This window comes from Leptodactylus fuscus, chromosome 7, assembly GCF_031893055.1.
Source record: "Leptodactylus fuscus isolate aLepFus1 chromosome 7, aLepFus1.hap2, whole genome shotgun sequence".
Classification (NCBI taxonomy): Eukaryota; Metazoa; Chordata; class Amphibia; order Anura; family Leptodactylidae; genus Leptodactylus; species Leptodactylus fuscus.
This window is the reverse complement of record NC_134271.1, coordinates 151,899,470-151,914,451: the sequence shown is the minus strand read 5'-3', so window position 1 is coordinate 151,914,451 and position 14,982 is coordinate 151,899,470. Positions and strand designations below refer to the sequence as shown.

Sequence of the window (14,982 nt, the reverse complement as noted above, 5' to 3'; positions counted from 1 at the left end):
AGTAGACAATGACTGTGACACACATACACATTAGGCATCCCTGTGTCTGACAGTGCCCGGTCTACTGAATATAGGGGATCTGCAGAGCTCCTGTTCCGTCAGGAAGGGGTTAATAGGAGCACTGCAGATCCCCTATATTCAGCCAGGCTGAATTCCAAGTGGGGGGAAAAACTCAGTCCTCAAGCTCAGGGAAGGGGCAGACAGACAAACAAAACACCCCCTCCCCTTCCCCAGCACCTACTGCACCCAAAAACTCTGACCATTTTAATTTTTGAAATTTTCCAGTAGCTGCTGCATTTCCCCCCCTCGGCTTATACTCGAGTCAATAAGTTTTCCCAGTTGTTTGTGGTAAAATTAGGGGCCTCGGCTTATATTCGGGTCGGCTTATACTCGAGTATACACAGTACTCACTCACAAAAATAGTTAGAGAAATAAACAAATTCCTAATCATCATATGAAAACAAAGCTTAAAATATCATACAAATATGCTGAGGATAGGGAGGGAGTCCAACGCCGACACCTCCACCAAGTTGGTAATATATGTCTGTTCTATGTGATCGGTTGGGGTGCCGGTGCTGGTCAACTACCTGATACCGATGATCCATGTCATAATAGGTCCTCAGTAGCGATTCCCCAAAAATACCCTATAAAAGTCTGTTTTTTTTATAGTTTGCAGACACAATTTGAAGAACTTTCTAGATTTTCTACCAAATTTTTTTGCATTTACAGGATGGGTTGTGGTTTCAGAGCTGGAGTCGGCATTAGCGTTAGTTTTCAGTGAAGTCGGAAAAAAGTTACCAATTGTGGCTTCAAAATAAAATGATGAATTATTTAACATTGTACTTTACAATAATTGCTCATTTATAATGAATGAGATGTATTGTGTCTTATATATTTACAGTCATAGGAATTCAGTTACTATTTTTTGTTTTTATTGTTCCTGCCCGAGTCAAAATTGGAGCAGTAGTCGTAGTCAGGCTGAGGAAATTTTTTTTTAGAAAAAGGCTCTGCCTCAATAGTTTGGTCTTCTGACTTCACAGTTCTGTTTACAGAGAAGGAAGAGCAGAAACAGCTGCACACCGTAGTTGACCTTCGATAGTTTGCAAAAAAGTCCCCATCTCGTGACCCCGGCGCTGTCTCTTCTGCATTTAAATTAATTCAGGATCGGTTTGGGAATTTATGTGGTTGATAACTAAGTTGTACAGAGAATGTTTTGGCAAAGTCCTAATGATTACTAATACCAGAGCTGGAGAGATGGTGGGCCAAACCACTCAGAGAGTCAGAACATATGTAACATGTCAGTGAAGGGGCCGTGGTGTAGGTTATTAGCAGGAAGTTGTTGGGTGGACCCCCAGAACAAGTTCCTCTGGTGGGCCCTAGACCCCTCTGTCTGACACTGGTGCTCCAAATATGGCCCTGTATGCACAGAATAAGGGGTAACACGCTGATTGGTGGAAACCCAACCACTTGACCTACCCCATGATAGCAAGAATAGAGGTCCGGTTCCCCCATCCAAATGGAGCAGGAGGCTATTTATTCTCTAGGGCACCGCCAATATAGCAAAGCATTGAAGACAGCTCTACCCGTCCATAGATATGTGGATGGACCAGCAGTGTGCATGCTTGGCCTACTGCTCCATTCTGACATGAGAACCTGGTTCTTGTGATCCCACCAATCAGCATGTTATCCCCTATTCTATGGATAGGGATTGACATTAAAATTTAGCACTCCTTTAATATTCCACAAGGTTTTAATCCAATTTTATCAACAGGTAACAAAGTGCCAAACATGAATATGACACAATATCACAAAATCGTGTTGTCCTGAAAAGCTGATCATCTTCTCACACACATATTCCATATACCTGATCTCTTTCAGATTGGAAGACTTCAGAATAAGATCTGTGATGTGACCGACGCTTGCATCTGTCATGTGATTTTTGCTCAGGTCTAGATGAGTGAGGTTGAGGTTATTACTCAGTGTCACCAGGAGTGGAGCATGTTCATCCTCGAGCAAAATTTCAGAGAGCCTGTAAGTTGACAAAAAAAAATAAAGGGAAAAAAAATTCAGTAAACCGTGCATTAAAGTCACAAGTGTCCACCTGTGCGCAGACGGCAAATATCCCTCCTTTGGTGACAGCCATAGAAGCCAGAAACCCATGTGGTGGTCCTTTTGATAGGTCATTTGGAGGACCATCATGAGCACTGCAGCCACTTTCCTGTAGCAGGGAATGTAACCTGCAGGAATCCAAGATGGGAAAAGTTGTGGGAGGCTATCCTGCACATTGCCTCATCTCGGTCTCGGCCAGTCTGTCCACAACACACAGAGACCTGAAGGGCAGCCAAAGTTTGGAGAAGCCTCAACAGTCATGTGGTCAGAGGATGGAAGAGGACACAAAGGGACCATCAAGGAATTCCTAAGAGAGGGAAGTGTTTGTCTTGTATTTGCATCTCCTCTGGGCCTCCACATATTACACTCTGGGGTCAGAATAATAGTGTCTCGTGGGTGAAGAACCCCAAAAGTTTCAGGTTCGGGTCAATCACAAAGCTTTTGGTACACTGGGTCTAATCTAGTTTAATCTGAACCAGCTCGCCGATCTCTAGTTAAGTCTCTATCCTGATGATGTTACATTCATGGGTCATATGATAGCGCACTATGTATGGCACTGTGCTTGGAATCCTTTTCCTCCTGTTCTGTAGCAAGATTGTGACTGTCTGCACTGTGGCCACCACTAGGACAGCCTCAGGGTCCTGAGAGACGGTAATGATGACAGGGACTACTGACTGCAGGTCCTTTTGATGGAATGGAGAGCAGAGACATAGAGCAGCCAGGTATTATGGGTCAGAGTGATGACCAAGCCAAGATTAGTATGCAAAATAACAGAATATCAATGCCCCCACTGGCCCTTCTATCTTAACTCTGCACCTTGTGGGGCTCCTACCGATCAGCCCGTGACTATGTGTCCTGTAAATGTTCCGATACTTGCTGTCACATAGTAAAGGGGAGATCTCTTATACTCACTCTAGTTCCTTGATCTTGCACGTTGGACCGGATAGAGCGTCCGCCAAGTCACCAAAGTACGGACTGTTAAGGTAGTTTCTGGAAAGGTAAAGTTTCCTCAAGGACTGGTTATTTCTTAATCCAGATGCCAACTGGATACAGGAAGTTTCTATCAAGCCAGCCGAATCTAAACTAGGTATGAAAAAGGAGATGAAAAAAAATTGCAAAATGGTTCCTGAGGGGGCTCCATCCACATCATGACCCATATAGGTAATGTGATCTGAAGGAAATTTCTAGACTCTGGGTCACTCGATCCCACTGGGTCCTCCTGCTTCCTCCTACCATGAACTCACAAGAAATTACATACCTGTGAGATGGGGAAGGAGCGACCCTAGACCCGGAATGATGCTTGGAATCACATGACCCAGGGGTCATGACATGGATGGATCCCCCTCTATCATCGGTGAGCATCATATTAGGTAAGTAAATTAAACCTTTGTGGATAAACTCTTTAGAAAACAAAAATACTACAACCTGCAATTTCCACTCTAACCACTAAGCCTAATATTAGATTGACACTTGCCAATTCTATAGGGGTTTTCTTTGCACCTAGGCAATACAGTTTACAGTTAGGTAATAGCTGTTTAGCAAAATGCTACAAAGTTTTTGTAACATTTGTGAAAATTGTTTCGTGGACATTTCTGTGTAATATACTGTTATACAGGGCTCAGTGTCGGACTGACCAAATAAAATTATTTTTGAGGCCCATCCTCCAATAACTTCTAGGATATAGACCATAAAATCATAACATTAGTGAAGAAGTCCCAGCCCAGCAAAGAAATCTTGGTTGGTTGCGTGAAAGGAGTCACAATGTCGCCGTGTAGCCTAAGCCTAATACTCACTTAAGTTCCTCTATCCTGCAGGCTGGACTGGACAGAGCGGCCATCAGGTCACTGAAGTGAGGACCGGACAGACGATTGTGAGACAGGTCAAGTCTCTTCAGGGACTGGTTATTCCTTATTACTGGCGCCAAATAAATACAGGAAATGTCGGTCAAATTATTATAACCCAACCTGTAAAGACGGAAGACAAAGGAATGACCCTCACATGACCTGTACTAATTACATGGAAATGACAGGAATGAGGAAATAAGATAATTAGCTATATTATTACACAAGGGGCAATATTAGTTATACAGGCAGCATTATAGTAGTTATATTCTTGTACATAGGAGGTAGTATTATAGTAGTTATATTCTTGTACATAGGAGCAGTATTATAGTAGTTATATTCTTGTACATAGGAGGTAGTATTATAGTAGTTATATTCTTGTATATAGGAGTAGTATTATAGTAGTTATATTCTTGTACATAGGAGGTAGTATTATAGTAGTTATATTCTTGTACATAGGGGCAGTATTATAGTAGTTATATTCTTGTACACAGGAGCAGGATTATAGTAGTTATATTCTTGTACATAGGAGCAGTATTATAGTAGTTATATTCTTGTACATAGGAGTAGTATTATAGTAGTTATATTCTTGTACATAGGAGCAGTATTATAGTAGTTATATTCTTGTACATAGGAGCAGTATTATAGTAGTTCTATTCTTGTACATAGGAGGTAGTATTATAGTAGTTATATTATTGTACATAGGAGGTAGTATTATAGTAGTTATATTCTTGTACATAGGAGGTAGTATTATAGTAGTTATATTCTTGTACATAGAAGGTAGTATTATAGTAGTTATATTCTTGTACATAGGAGGTAGTATTATAGTAGTTATATTCTTGTACATAGGAGTAGTATTATAGTAGTTATATTCTTGTACATAGGAGGTAGTATTATAGTAGTTATATTATTGTACATAGGAGTAGTATTATAGTAGTTATATTCTTGTACATAGGAGTAGTATTATAGTAGTTATATTCTTGTACATAGAAGGTAGTATTATAGTAGTTATATTCTTGTACATAGGAGGTAGTATTATAGTAGTTATATTCTTGTACATAGGAGTAGTATTATAGTAGTTATATTCTTGTACATAGGAGGTAGTATTATAGTAGTTATATTATTGTACATAGGAGTAGTATTATAGTAGTTATATTCTTGTACATAGGAGGTAGTATTATAGTAGTTATATTCTTGTACATAGAAGGTAGTATTATAGTAGTTATATTCTTGTACATAGGAGGTAGTATTATAGTAGTTATATTCTTGTACATAGGAGTAGTATTATAGTAGTTATATTCTTGTACATAGGAGGTAGTATTATAGTAGTTATATTATTGTACATAGGAGTAGTATTATAGTAGTTATATTCTTGTACATAGGAGTAGTATTATAGTAGTTATATTCTTGTACATAGGAGTAGTATTATAGTAGTTATATTATTGTACATAGGAGTAGTATTATAGTAGTTATATTCTTGTACATAGGAGCAGTATTATAGTAGTTATATTCTTGTACATAGGGGGCAGTATTATAGTAGTTATATTCTTGTACATAGGAGGTAGTATTATAGTAGTTATATTCTTGTACATAGAAGGTAGTATTATAGTAGTTATATTCTTGTACATAGGAGGTAGTATTATAGTAGTTATATTCTTGTACATAGGAGGTAGTATTATAGTAGTTATATTCTTGTACATAGGAGTAGTATTATAGTAGTTATATTCTTGTACATAGGAGTAGTATTATAGTAGTTATATTCTTGTACATGGGAGGCAGTATTATAGTAGTTATATTCTTGTACATAGGAGTAGTATTATAGTAGTTATATTCTTGTACATGGGAGGCAGTATTATAGAAGTTATATTCTCGTACATAGGAGGCAGTATTATAGAAGTTATATTCTTGTACATAGGAGCAGTATTATAGTAGTTATATTATTGTACATAGGAGTAGTATTATAGTAGTTATATTCTTGTACATAGGAGCAGTATTATAGTAGTTATATTCTTGTACATAGGGGGCAGTATTATAGTAGTTATATTCTTGTACATAGGAGTAGTATTATAGTAGTTATATTCTTGTACATGGGAGGCAGTATTATAGTAGTTATATTCTTGTACATAGGAGTAGTATTATAGTAGTTATATTCTTGTACATGGGAGGCAGTATTATAGTAGTTATATTCTTGTACATAGGAGTAGTATTATAGTAGTTATATTCTTGTACATGGGAGGCAGTATTATAGAAGTTATATTCTTGTACATAGGAGGTAGTATTATAGTAGTTATATTCTTGTACATAGGAGGCAGTATTATAGAAGTTATATTCTTGTACATAGGAGGTAGTATTATAGTAGTTATATTCTTGTACATAGGAGGCAGTATTATAGAAGTTATATTCTTGTACATAGGAGGTAGTATTATAGTAGTTATATTCTTGTACATAGGAGTAGTATTATAGTAGTTATATTCTTGTACATAGGAGTAGTATTATAGTAGTTATATTCTTGTACATAGGAGCAGTATTATAGTAGTTATATTCTTGTACATAGGAGTAGTATTATAGTAGTTATATTCTTGTATATAGGAGTAGTATTATAGTAGTTATATTCTTGTACATAGGAGTAGTATTACAGTAGTTATATTCTTGTACATAGGAGTAGTATTATAGTAGTTATATTCTTGTATATAGGAGTAGTATTATAGTAGTTATATTCTTGTACATAGGAGTAGTATTATAGTAGTTATATTCTTGTACATAGGAACAGTATTATAGTAGTTATATTCTTGTACATAAGAGTAGTATTATAGTAGTTCTATTCTTGTACATAGGAGGTAGTATTATAGTAGTTATATTCTTGTACATAGGAGGTAGTATTATAGTAGTTATATTCTTGTACATAGGAGGTAGTATTATAGTAGTTATATTCTTGTACATAGGATCAGTATTATAGTACTTATATTCTTGTACATAGGAGTAGTATTATAGTAGTTATATTCTTGTACATAGCAGCAGTATTATAGTAGTTATATTCTTGTACATAGGAGTAGTATTATAGTAGTTATATTCTTGTATATAGGAGTAGTATTATAGTAGTTATATTCTTGTACATAGGAGTAGTATTATAGTAGTTATATTCTTGTACATGGGAGTAGTATTATAGTAGTTATATTCTTGTACATAGGAACAGTATTATAGTAGTTATATTCTTGTACATAAGAGTAGTATTATAGTAGTTCTATTCTTGTACATAGGAGGTAGTATTATAGTAGTTATATTCTTGTATATAGGAGGTAGTATTATAGTAGTTATATTCTTGTACATAGGAGGTAGTATTATAGTAGTTATATTCTTGTACATAGGAGGTAGTATTATAGTAGTTATATTCTTGTACATAGGAGTAGTATTATAGTAGTTATATTCTTGTACATAGGAGTAGTATTATAGTAGTTATATTCTTGTATATTGGAGTAGTATTATAGTAGTTATATTCTTGTACATAGGGGGCAGTATTATAGTAGTTATATTCTTGTACATAGGTGTAGTATAATAGTAGTTATATTCTTGTACATAGGAGGTAGTATTATAGTAGTTATATTCTTGTATATAGCAGCAGTATTATAGTAGTTATATTCTTGTACATAGGAGTAGTATTATAGTAGTTATATTCTTGTACATAGGAGGTAGTATTATAGTAGTTATATTCTTGTACATAGGAGTAGTATTATAGTAGTTATATTCTTGTACATAGGAGTAGTATTATAGTAGTTATATTCTTGTATATAGGAGTAGTATTATAGTAGTTATATTCTTGTACATAGGGGGCAGTATTATAGTAGTTATATTCTTGTACATAAGTGTAGTATAATAGTAGTTATATTCTTGTACATAGGAGGTAGTATTATAGTAGTTATATTCTTGTACATAGGAGTAGTATTATAGTAGTTATATTCTTGTACATAGGAGGTAGTATTATAGTAGTTATATTCTTGTACATAGGTGTAGTATAATAGTAGTTATATTCTTGTACATAGGGGGCAGTATTATAGTAGTTATATTCTTGTACATAGGAGTAGTATTATAGTAGTTATATTCTTGTACATAGGAGTAGTATTATAGTAGTTATATTCTTGTACATAGGTGTAGTATTATAGTAGTTATATTCTTGTACATAGCAGCAGTATTATAGTAGTTATATTCTTGTACATAGGAGGTAGTATTATAGTAGTTATATTCTTGCACATAGGAGCAGTATTATAGTAGTTATATTCTTGTACATAGGAGGTAGTATTATAGTAGTTATATTCTTGCACATAGGAGCAGTATTATAGTAGTTATATTCTTGTACATACCCTGTTTCCCCGAAAATAAGACAGTGTCTTATATTAAATTTTGGTCCTAAAGACATGCTATGTCTTATTTTCAGGGGATGTCTTATGTGCTAAGATTGCGCAAAGATTGTATAAAGAAAAACATTGCAGCCAGCTGAACGCTGTGTGCGGTGCTCTGTTTTCACAGGAAAGCCGGCGGCTGCTGCTGCTGTGATCCCATTATTTGTATCCACTGTTCCTGCTGCTGTGGGATGAGCTGGAACAGTAGACCCCCCCCCCCCCGCCACATATGATGCTTAGTGCATCTCCCAGCTCATCCTACTGCAGCAGGAACAGTAGATACAACGTATTGCAGCGGTGTCAGCAGCTGGCATATCTGTGCACATAGAACATTGCGCACAGTGTTCAGCTGGCTGCAATGTTTTTCTTCATACACTCTCTGCGCAGAAAGATTATTACCGTATTATTGGGGGGTGTCTTACTTTCGGGGGGTGCCTTATTTTAGGCAATTCAACAAAACCTCTGCTATGTCTTACTTTTGGGGGATGACTTATTTTCGGGGAAACAGGGTAGGAGCAGTATTATAGTAGTTATATTCTTGTACATAGGAGTAGTATTATAGTAGTTATATTCTTGTACATAGAAGGCAGTATTATAGTAGTTATATTCTTGTACATAGGGGGCAGTATTATAGTAGTTATATACTTGTACATAGGAGGTAGTATTATAGTAGTTATATTCTTGTACATAGGAGTAGTATTATAGTAGTTATATTTTTGCACATAGGAGCAGTATTATAGTAGTTATATTCTTGTACATAGGGGGCAGTATTATAGTAGTTATATACTTGTACATAAGAGCAGTATTATAGTAGTTATATTCTTGTACACATGAGTAGTATTATAGTAGTTATATTCTTGTACATAGGAGTAGTATTATAGTAGTTATATTCTTGTACATAGGAGCAGTATTATAGTAGTTATATTCTTGTACATAGGGGGCAGTATTATAGTAGTTATATACTTGTACATAGGAGCAGTATTATAGTAGTTATATTCTTGTACATAGGAGTAGTATTATAGTAGTTATATTCTTGTACATAGGAGCAGTATTATAGTAGTTATATACTTGTACATAGGAGCAGTATTATAGTAGTTATATTCTTGTACATAGAAGTAGTATTATAGTAGTTATATTCTTGTACATAGGAGGTAGTATTATAGTAGTTATATTCTTGTACATAGGATCAGTATTATAGTACTTATATTCTTGTACATAGGAGTAGTATTATAGTAGTTATATTCTTGTACATAGCAGCAGTATTATAGTAGTTATATTCTTGTACATAGGAGTAGTATTATAGTAGTTATATTCTTGTATATAGGAGTAGTATTATAGTAGTTATATTCTTGTACATAGGAGTAGTATTATAGTAGTTATATTCTTGTACATGGGAGTAGTATTATAGTAGTTATATTCTTGTACATAGGAACAGTATTATAGTAGTTATATTCTTGTACATAAGAGTAGTATTATAGTAGTTCTATTCTTGTACATAGGAGGTAGTATTATAGTAGTTATATTCTTGTATATAGGAGGTAGTATTATAGTAGTTATATTCTTGTACATAGGAGGTAGTATTATAGTAGTTATATTCTTGTACATAGGAGGTAGTATTATAGTAGTTATATTCTTGTACATAGGAGTAGTATTATAGTAGTTATATTCTTGTACATAGGAGTAGTATTATAGTAGTTATATTCTTGTATATTGGAGTAGTATTATAGTAGTTATATTCTTGTACATAGGGGGCAGTATTATAGTAGTTATATTCTTGTACATAGGTGTAGTATAATAGTAGTTATATTCTTGTACATAGGAGGTAGTATTATAGTAGTTATATTCTTGTATATAGCAGCAGTATTATAGTAGTTATATTCTTGTACATAGGAGTAGTATTATAGTAGTTATATTCTTGTACATAGGAGGTAGTATTATAGTAGTTATATTCTTGTACATAGGAGTAGTATTATAGTAGTTATATTCTTGTACATAGGAGTAGTATTATAGTAGTTATATTCTTGTATATAGGAGTAGTATTATAGTAGTTATATTCTTGTACATAGGGGGCAGTATTATAGTAGTTATATTCTTGTACATAAGTGTAGTATAATAGTAGTTATATTCTTGTACATAGGAGGTAGTATTATAGTAGTTATATTCTTGTACATAGGAGTAGTATTATAGTAGTTATATTCTTGTACATAGGAGGTAGTATTATAGTAGTTATATTCTTGTACATAGGTGTAGTATAATAGTAGTTATATTCTTGTACATAGGGGGCAGTATTATAGTAGTTATATTCTTGTACATAGGAGTAGTATTATAGTAGTTATATTCTTGTACATAGGAGTAGTATTATAGTAGTTATATTCTTGTACATAGGTGTAGTATTATAGTAGTTATATTCTTGTACATAGCAGCAGTATTATAGTAGTTATATTCTTGTACATAGGAGGTAGTATTATAGTAGTTATATTCTTGCACATAGGAGCAGTATTATAGTAGTTATATTCTTGTACATAGGAGGTAGTATTATAGTAGTTATATTCTTGCACATAGGAGCAGTATTATAGTAGTTATATTCTTGTACATAGGAGTAGTATTATAGTAGTTATATTCTTGTACATAGGAGTAGTATTATAGTAGTTATATTCTTGTACATAGGTGTAGTATTATAGTAGTTATATTCTTGTACATAGCAGCAGTATTATAGTAGTTATATTCTTGTACATAGGAGGTAGTATTATAGTAGTTATATTCTTGCACATAGGAGCAGTATTATAGTAGTTATATTCTTGTACATACCCTGTTTCCCCGAAAATAAGACAGTGTCTTATATTAAATTTTGGTCCTAAAGACATGCTATGTCTTATTTTCAGGGGATGTCTTATGTGCTAAGATTGCGCAAAGATTGTATAAAGAAAAACATTGCAGCCAGCTGAACGCTGTGTGCGGTGCTCTGTTTTCACAGGAAAGCCGGCGGCTGCTGCTGCTGTGATCCCATTATTTGTATCCACTGTTCCTGCTGCTGTGGGATGAGCTGGAACAGTAGACCCCCCCCCCCCCCCGCCACATATGATGCTTAGTGCATCTCCCAGCTCATCCTACTGCAGCAGGAACAGTAGATACAACGTATTGCAGCGGTGTCAGCAGCTGGCATATCTGTGCACATAGAACATTGCGCACAGTGTTCAGCTGGCTGCAATGTTTTTCTTCATACACTCTCTGCGCAGAAAGATTATTACCGTATTATTGGGGGGTGTCTTACTTTCGGGGGGTGCCTTATTTTAGGCAATTCAACAAAACCTCTGCTATGTCTTACTTTTGGGGGATGACTTATTTTCGGGGAAACAGGGTAGGAGCAGTATTATAGTAGTTATATTCTTGTACATAGGAGTAGTATTATAGTAGTTATATTCTTGTACATAGAAGGCAGTATTATAGTAGTTATATTCTTGTACATAGGGGGCAGTATTATAGTAGTTATATACTTGTACATAGGAGGTAGTATTATAGTAGTTATATTCTTGTACATAGGAGTAGTATTATAGTAGTTATATTTTTGCACATAGGAGCAGTATTATAGTAGTTATATTCTTGTACATAGGGGGCAGTATTATAGTAGTTATATACTTGTACATAAGAGCAGTATTATAGTAGTTATATTCTTGTACACATGAGTAGTATTATAGTAGTTATATTCTTGTACATAGGAGTAGTATTATAGTAGTTATATTCTTGTACATAGGAGCAGTATTATAGTAGTTATATTCTTGTACATAGGGGGCAGTATTATAGTAGTTATATACTTGTACATAGGAGCAGTATTATAGTAGTTATATTCTTGTACATAGGAGTAGTATTATAGTAGTTATATTCTTGTACATAGGAGCAGTATTATAGTAGTTATATACTTGTACATAGGAGCAGTATTATAGTAGTTATATTCTTGTACATAGAAGTAGTATTATAGTAGTTATATTCTTGTACATAGGAGGTAGTATTATAGTAGTTATATTCTTGTGCATAGGGGGGCAGTATTATATTACTTATATTCTTGTACATAGGAGCAGTATTATAGTAGTTATATTCTTGTACATAGGAGTAGTATTATAGTAGTTATATTCTTGTACATAGGAGCAGTATTATAGTAGTTATATTCTTGTACATAGGAGGTAGTATTATAGTAGTTATATTCTTGTACATAGGAGTAGTATTATAGTTATTATATTCTTGTACATAGGAGCAGTATTATAGTAGTTATATTCTTGTACATAGGAGGTAGTATTATAGTAGTTATATTCTTGTACATAGGAGCAGTATTATAGTAGTTATATTCTTGTACATAGGAGTAGTATTATAGTAGTTATATTCTTGTACATAGGAGCAGTATTATAGTAGTTATATTCTTGTACATAGGAGGTAGTATTATAGTAGTTATATTCTTGTACATAGGAGTAGTATTATAGTTATTATATTCTTGTACATAGGAGCAGTATTATAGTAGTTATATTCTTGTACATAGGAGGTAGTATTATAGTAGTTATATTCTTGTACATAGGAGCAGTATTATAGTAGTTATATTCTTGTACATAGGGGGTAGTATTATAGTAGTTATATTCTTGTACATAGGAACAGTATTATAGTAGTTATATTCTTGTACATAGGAGTAGTATTATAGTAGTTATATTCTTGTACATAGGAGGTAGTATTATAGTAGTTATATTCTTGTATATAGGAGCAGTATTATAGTAGTTATATTCTTGTACATAGGAGTAGTATTATAGTAGTTATATTCTTGTATATAGGAGCAGTATTATAGTAGTTATATTCTTGTACATAGGAGGTAGTATTATAGTAGTTATATTCTTGTACATAGGAACAGTATTATAGTAGTTATATTCTTGTACATAGGAGCAGTATTATAGTAGTTATATTCTTGTACATAGGAGTAGTATTATAGTAGTTATATTCTTGTACATAGGAGGTAGTATTATAGTAGTTATATTCTTGTACATAGGAGTAGTATTATAGTAGTTATATTCTTGTACATAGGAGGTAGTATTATAGTAGTTATATTCTTGTACATAGGAGTAGTATTATAGTAGTTATATTCTTGTACATAGGAGGTAGTATTATAGTAGTTATATTCTTGTACATAGGAGCAGTATTATAGTAGTTATATTCTTGTACATAGGAGCAGTATTATAGTAGTTATATTCTTGTACATAGGAGTAGTATTATAGTAGTTATATTCTTGTATATAGGAGTAGTATTATAGTAGTTATATTCTTGTACATAGGAGGTAGTATTATAGTAGTTATATTGTATATAGGAGTAGTATTATAGTAGTTATATTCTTGTACATAGGAGGTAGTATTATAGTAGTTATATTCTTGTATATAGGAGGTAGTATTATAGTAGTTATATTCTTGTACATAGGAGTAGTATTATAGTAGTTATATACTTGTACATAGGAGGTAGTATTATAGTAGTTATATTCTTGTATATAGGAGGTAGTATTATAGTAGTTATATTCTTGTACATAGGAGTAGTATTATAGTAGTTATATACTTGTACATAGGAGGTAGTATTATAGTAGTTATATTCTTGTATATAGGAGGCAGTATTATAGTAGTTATATTCTTGTACATAGGAGCAGTATTATAGTAGTTATATTCTTGTACATAAGACTAGTATTATAGTAGTTATATTCTTGTACATAGGAGGTAGTATTATAGTAGTTATATTCTTGTATATAGGAGGTAGTATTATAGTAGTTATATTCTTGTACATAGGAGTAGTATTATAGTAGTTATATACTTGTACATAGGAGGTAGTATTATAGTAGTTATATTCTTGTATATAGGAGGTAGTATTATAGTAGTTATATTCTTGTACATAGGAGGTAGTATTATAGTAGTTATATTCTTGTACATAGGAGGTAGTATTATAGTAGTTATATTCTTGTACATAGGATCAGTATTATAGTAGTTATATTCTTGTACATAGGAGTAGTATTATAGTAGTTATATTCTTGTACATAGCAGCAGTATTATAGTAGTTATATTCTTGTACATAGGAGGTAGTATTATAGTAGTTATATTCTTGTACATAGGAGGTAGTATTATAGTAGTTATATTCTTGTACATAGGAGTAGTATTATAGTAGTTATATTCTTGTACATAGCAGCAGTATTATAGTAGTTATATTCTTGTACATAGGAGGTAGTATTATAGTAGTTATATTCTTGTACATAGGAGGTAGTATTATAGTAGTTATATTCTTATACATAGGATCAGTATTATAGTAGTTATATTCTTGTACATAGGAGTAGTATTATAGTAGTTATATTCTTGTACATAGCAGCAGTATTATAGTAGTTATATTCTTGTACATAGGAGTAGTATTATAGTAGTTATATTCTTGTACATAGGAGGTAGTATTATAGTAGTTATATTCTTGTACATAGGAGTAGTATTATAGTAGTTATATTCTTGTATATAGGAGTAGTATTATAGTAGTTATATTCTTGTACATAGGGGGCAGTATTATAGTAGTTATATTCTTGTACATAGGTGTAGTATAATAGTAGTTATATTCTTGTACATAGGAGTAGTATTATAGTAGTTATA

The 14,982-nt window shown here is 33.2% G+C and overlaps 2 protein-coding genes across 3 annotated transcripts in view; both read right to left on the bottom strand.

Annotated features, from left to right (window-relative positions):
- The window catches only part of LOC142214343 (NACHT, LRR and PYD domains-containing protein 12-like), a 196,665-nt gene that overhangs the window by 107,594 nt on the left and 74,089 nt on the right, over window positions 1-14,982 (bottom strand). The gene's annotated exons all lie outside the window — the stretch shown is intronic.
- LOC142214346 (NACHT, LRR and PYD domains-containing protein 3-like) overlaps window positions 1-14,982 on the bottom strand; it is a 61,460-nt gene that overhangs the window by 754 nt on the left and 45,724 nt on the right. For both annotated transcript variants that reach the window (XM_075283277.1, XM_075283278.1), the window contains 3 exons: window positions 3,903-4,073; window positions 3,022-3,192; window positions 1,865-2,029 (listed from right to left, as the gene is read on the bottom strand). In XM_075283277.1, the coding sequence (XP_075139378.1) occupies window positions 1,865-2,029; window positions 3,022-3,192; window positions 3,903-4,073 (507 nt within the window). The remainder of the gene's footprint in view (window positions 1-1,864; window positions 2,030-3,021; window positions 3,193-3,902; window positions 4,074-14,982) is intronic.